This window comes from Condylura cristata, unplaced genomic scaffold (assembly GCF_000260355.1).
Source record: "Condylura cristata isolate star-nosed mole 26May11 unplaced genomic scaffold, ConCri1.0 scaffold00016, whole genome shotgun sequence".
NCBI lineage: Eukaryota > Metazoa > Chordata > Mammalia > Eulipotyphla > Talpidae > Condylura > Condylura cristata.
The window spans coordinates 18427152-18433151 of record NW_004567117.1 but is presented as its reverse complement, the minus strand read 5'-3'; the positions used below and the strand labels follow the sequence as shown (position 1 = coordinate 18433151).

Below are 6000 nucleotides of genomic sequence, written 5' to 3'. Positions count from 1 at the left end.
TCTGAGACCGCTTTCCTGCAAGCAAATGCCCGAGCCGGCGCCTGGAAGCGGGGGGCAGGCTCAGGCAGCTCCCCAGCATCTCCAGCGGTGATAAAACTTGAGAAATAACTAGGAGGGGCCGTTCAGCTTCTTTGGGTCCAATCCCGTTGCAGGAACGAGCAAGATTCCAGGCAGACAAGCCTGAGAGTGTCCAGGGTGTCTTAAAAACCAACGCCTGCGAGAAAGATCGCTCCGCGCGTAGCTGCACCTCCAGCCGCGTTGCCTCTCGGTACCTGCCCCGCGCCGGGATGGCTGCCGCCGGCTTCCAGGGCTGCTTGCACCGGGCCCTCTGCGGGCAGCTGCTGCTAACCCTCTTGGTAAGGGGGGGTTGAAGGTGTGTGTGTGTTGGGAGGGGGGTTGTGTGGGGGCGGGAACGGGTGGGCTGGGTGCAGCCACACGCCTAAAGCCGGGATGGGGAAGGGTGGATTCGCCCTGATGCCGCACTGGGAGCCCTAGGGGAGAAACGAACCGAAGGGTGACGTCCTGGGCGCAGTTCACAACTACGGGGTGGGGAGGATCCAGAATTCGCGAGTGAGGGACGAGGACAGACGTGAGCCTAGGAGGAACAGACTCCGGAGTGCGCTTTTGCTTAGTGACAATACGTTTGCTAATTTGAATTACGGTGGAGCTCCTCCTTGCTTTCAGGACTAGCGAGGGCGCTGAGGGCGCATTTGGAGGAAAGAAACTGAGTGAGAAACATATATGTGAGATGAAGTTCAAGGGGCTCCTTTCTAAACCCTGGATCCCGTCTGAGCTCTGATGGGGACCTCGGGGAGCGGCGCCTTGGCTGGAAATACCTCTGAAAAAAGGGCTTCCAGATTTTGCTTCCCTTAGTTTATTCATTCAGGTTACCCAAGTCATTCGCTCTTGGGGCCGCTTGGTGGTAGGAAGAGCGTGTCGAAATCCGGGCTAGGAAGGCTGCTGAGGGCTAAATTGGGGTCCGTGGCGTGGGTGGAGGGGACTTGGTTGAGGACAGTCGTTATGGGTCGGGGGATGATTGCCCAAGCCCTGAGGCCAGGAGGGAGTCTCCAGTGCCCAGGAAACTTGCCACAGATCTGCCTGATGAGGAAGTTAGGAAAAATTCTCTGAGAACTCGGGAGGCAAACAAGGTCTTAGGGAATGATGACACAAGGAACTCTATAGGAAGACCAGACTAGCTTTCTTGGTATGGAAGGTCTTGCGACTTCTTGGGCATCCAAGAATGAGCGAAGGAGGATGACTAGAGAACTTGCTTTACTTGTAAGTGGGTGAACTTCGGCATTGTGGATTCTTGTGCTTTTTCTGCGCCCAGGTGGGTGAGTGCGTCTGAGCTTTGTCCTCCTTTTGAATCTATAATTCAAATATTGGATTGGTAGTTATGATCTAAGCTATAGGCACAAGGAATTGTACCACCAATGAGCTGGCTGAACAGCCAGGCAACTGTTCCAACAAAATGTCGCAGGTGATGAAATAACCATTTTTAAAAAGGAACTGTTATCAAAATGTTTTTTTTTTTAATTTAAAAGCTTGTGTATTTCAAGGTATACATTTAGTGATTTGTGTTTCCTCTGTGAAAAGGATTCTAGAGTGAGGAGAAGGAACTGCAGAGCTGCTGTGTTCCCATGATTTCCCATATTTGCTGGAGGGAAGGGTGTGGAAGCGGTAGCAATGTCTTGGCATCCGCATTGGGCTGTGTATCTGAGTAGTGTGTTGGGGGGCACTGGGTGTTGGGGTGTGGCTAGGCAAGAAGGTGCATGTAAGTCTAAATAGAGATGGCATCAGCTCTGGTCTGTGATGAGCTCATTTAAGATATTTTTGAAAAAGAATCTTAAAGTTTAGATTAAATGGTATATACAGAAATTTGAAAACTGGAAAATGTGTGTCTTATATATCTTTTTCATCTGTAATCACCAATCTGCACACTTTCAATTTCTGTACATGTAAGTAAGTTCATAACTCTGTTGTTCAGCCCACATTTTCTTTTGATTCATATAATTTTAATGTCATAACATGTTAAAAACACAGTTTCAAACTAGCTTATTTTAAAATCCTGATCTAAATAAGTCAGAATTTTAGTATGTGCATCAGCAGATACCTTTTTAATAGGAGATTGTTGATGCTCATATTGCAACACAGCTAGATCCATAGCACCTTAAGAATCATTAAATACGTATAAGCCCATACAAGCACATTTTGGTCCTGTTGTAATCCTCATGACAGCTGGCATTCTATATATGGTGTTTGTGGTGACCTGTGATTAATCATGCTTTCCATTTGCACTTAACTTTCTGTTCTCCATTTGAGTACATACATACATTCCAGGTTATGAAATTTTGTTAGAAGAAACTTTAGTAGACTCATAAAAGTACTAAAAGTACAAGGGTTAAATCACATGATTTACCATCAAGTAAAAAGACCTTACAAGCTAATATTTCCATTTTGCAGAAGGAAAGTTCCATAGGAGAAGTGGCAATTTAAAAATTCTGTAACTATTGTGCTCATTCATTTTTGTCTTTTAAAAGATATTTTGAATTTTTGTACATTAGTTTCCTTTACCTCTATCCAAAAGGGTGTTATTTTAGAAAGCCTACTTTGTGTATTTATAGTAAGAATAAATAGAAACACTAAAGTGAAACAATTTGAGGTTACACCTTTATTTTTCACTCTCCTTTTAGCAGTAGATCTCTATGTCAGTATTATTGACTTGGGTAGTTTTCTATCATATAATTGATAAAATTTGAATAGTGCTATAAAATGAAACAAAACAATTTGTTTTACCAAGACTACAGTGGACAATTAATTATCTTTAAAAAAAGCTTAACTTGGGCCCTCCCTGGTGGCGCAGAGGGTTAAAGCACAGCACTGAGAAGCTAAAGCCACTTCCGCATGAGTTCGATTCCCGCCTGCCCCAGAGGTGACCACATGGCGTGGCAGACCTCTCCTGACCCGCCCGCTGCTCCCCTCAGCAGTGTACTTTGTCGATCTGCCTGTTCTGCTCCACTCTGTTCCTGGTGAATCCTCTCACCCTCCGCAACTCTGGCCTGTACCCCAGTTCTGTATGAATACATAAATAAATCTTTAAAAAAAAAAAAAGCTTAACTTGTTATATTTTTATTTAAACCTTCCTGCAACTCTAAAGTTTAATGAATCAGGTTATTAAAATTATCCTGGAGGTTTTCTTATATAATTCAAATAGCTACAATTTATCAATCTTAATATTTTTTTATCTATCATTTTTGGGTATACATCATTATTTTATACAAGTTATTTTAAAACTAACTTTAAAAATGATTAGTTTATCATTGCTAATCAAATAGTGCCTTTATATTTTTCATTTATTTTATTAAAAAGTCTAATTCGGCCCTCCCTGGTGGCGCAGTGGGTTAAAGCACTGCACTAAGAAGCTAAGCCAATTCCTCATGAGTTCTATCCCCGCCTGCCCCGGAGGTGACCACATGGCGCGGCAGACCTCTCCTGACCCGCCCGCTGCTCCCCTCAGCAGTGTACTTTGTCGATCTGCCTGTTCTGCTCCACTCTGTTCCTGGTGAATCCTCTCACCCTCCGCAACTCTGGCCTGTACCCCAGTTCTGTATGAATACATAAATAAATCTTTCAAAAAAAAAAAAAAAGTCTAATTCACACTTAGTATCTTTCAAGATGTATAACATATCTATTTATGAATATCCTTCCCTTAATATTACATAATTGAATAAATTTGATGCCTTGTAGAACAATAATAATGAATGGACTTCTGTTATATATTCAGCATGAATAAATTTCATAAAAATAATTTTAGCAAGTAAATCAAAATGCATACAAATGACTGCATATTTAAAAGTTTGAAATTTGGCAAAATAAACCTACATCTTTTTTAGGGCTACATATATGCAGGATAAGGGAAAACTTATGTTTAATGCAGAAATCATGAATTGGTATTATTTGAAGAAAAATATTATTTCTTAAAACACATATTTGCTATGTATAGTGATCAGTATCTACCACATATTTTGCAAAGCACATTTAAAATAAAAAAATAAGGAATAGAAAGGATGAATAAAACCAAAAGCAATTTTTTTTAAAGATTTATTTATTTATTCATACAGAACTGGGGTACAGGCCAGAGATGCGGAGGGTGAGAGGATTCACCAGAGACGGAGCAGGAAGCAGAACAGGCAGATCGACGAGGTACACTGCTGGGGGGAGCAGTGGGCGGGTCGGGAGGGGTCTGCCACGCCATGTGGATCTCCTCTGGGGCAGGCGGGGATAGAACTCATGCGGAAGTGGCTTAGGTTTCTCATTGCTGTGCTTTAACCCGCTGCGCCACCAGGGAGGGCCCCAAAAGCAAGTTTTTAAAGCTCCAGAAATACCCTGCTATGATTGAGTAAATGTGAAACAAAGAAGGCACTCATAAAATACAAGTTATCAACATTGACTAAATAGTCGGGCCCTCCCTGGTGGCGCAGAGGGTTAAAGCACTGCACTGAGAATCTAACGCCGCCTCTGCATGAGTTCGACTCCTGCCTGCCCCGGAAGTGACCACATGGTGTGGCAGACCTCTCTTGACCAGCCCGCTGCTCCCCTCAGCAGTGTACTTCGTAGATCTGCCTGTTCTGTTCCCAGTTCTGTCTCTGGTGAAGCCTCTCGCCGCCCCTGAGCCTCTGTCCTGTACCCCAGTTCTGTATGCACAAATAAATAAAATAAAATAAAAAAATAGACTTACAGTCTTTAAAACCTGATTAAAAGACACATTTGTACACAAACATACACCTTCACATCTTTCAAGATCAGACTTGTGATAGGTAAACTCTTCTGTAATTACATGAGACATATAATCTCTACCTTATAAGAATTGTTTCAAAGAACAGAAAAAAAGTGGAATTCTCCTTAATTTTCTTTATGTGGATTATTATGAAGTTGAAAAGTAGTATCATAATATCAGCTATAGGTATATATTTGAAATATCAAAGTAAATATCAAAAAATCAAACCAATAATTACTCTGTCCTTGCAGATTTTCCCCAGATAGAGATGTAATTTCACATTAGAACAATCTACTATTGTATTTTAATATAGTTACATTATAGGTATATTTAGAATTATATTCTGAAGAGTTTTACTACAATAAAAAAGTTAATGAACTAGGAATAAATGTATACATGTGAACATATATGTTCAGTTCAAAATACATAAGAAATTATATTTATTATAAAAAAATTCTTAGGATACTATTCCCCTGTGCTTCCCAGAGATGGAGCTGGGGAATCACAATATTTAGGCTAAAGGTTAAAACAGGGAGCCCCTAAACTCAAGGGCATGCTGTCAGTCTGCTTACATCAGTAGCCTCCCACTGTTTATGGAGCAGCTGCGTGCTGATTTGTGAAAGTGAAGCAAATAAATTCTAATGGCTAAATGCCAACCACGTGGGCAGTGTCTCCACTTTTAGGGCATCATGGTTGTCTCCTGTGTAGTTGCCAGTGAGGGTTGGAGTTTCTGTGGAGAAAGTGTTCCCCTAGTGTCTAAAACAGCAGCAACAACAAAGACAATGAACAACCACAAAAAAAAAAAAAAAAAAAAAAAAAAAAACTGAGCAAACAATATATGGAAATTAACTTTTTAAAAAGATTTATTTATTTATTTATGCATACAGAATTGGGGGTGCAGACCGGAAGTGCACGGTGGTGAGCGGATTCACCAGAGACAGAGTGGGGAGCAGAACAGGCAGATCAACGAAGTACCCTGCTGAGCAGAGTAGCCAGCGGTCAGGAGAGGTCTGCCGCGCCACATGGGTCAGCTCCAGGGCCAGGGTTCCAGCTGGCACTGAAGCAGCTGCAGTACTTGCCGGTAACCCTTTGCACCACTAGGAGGGGCCTGGAAATTCACTTTCTTAACATATAATTGTGTCTAATAAAAATGAATGAATTTGGGCCCTCCTTGGTGGTGCAACCGGTAAAGATGCAGCTCTGCAAGCTAGCGGCAGCCAGCT

General features: G+C 42.1%; 1 protein-coding gene across 2 annotated transcripts in view; it reads left to right on the top strand.

Moving 5' to 3' along the window:
- Positions 1-287: 287 nt before the first annotated feature.
- Positions 288-6000, top strand: part of LOC101625016 (desmocollin-3) — a 36083-nt gene continuing 30370 nt past the window's right edge. For both annotated transcript variants that reach the window (XM_004683805.1, XM_004683806.1), the window contains exon 1: positions 288-356. In XM_004683805.1, the coding sequence (XP_004683862.1) occupies positions 288-356 (69 nt within the window). The remainder of the gene's footprint in view (positions 357-6000) is intronic.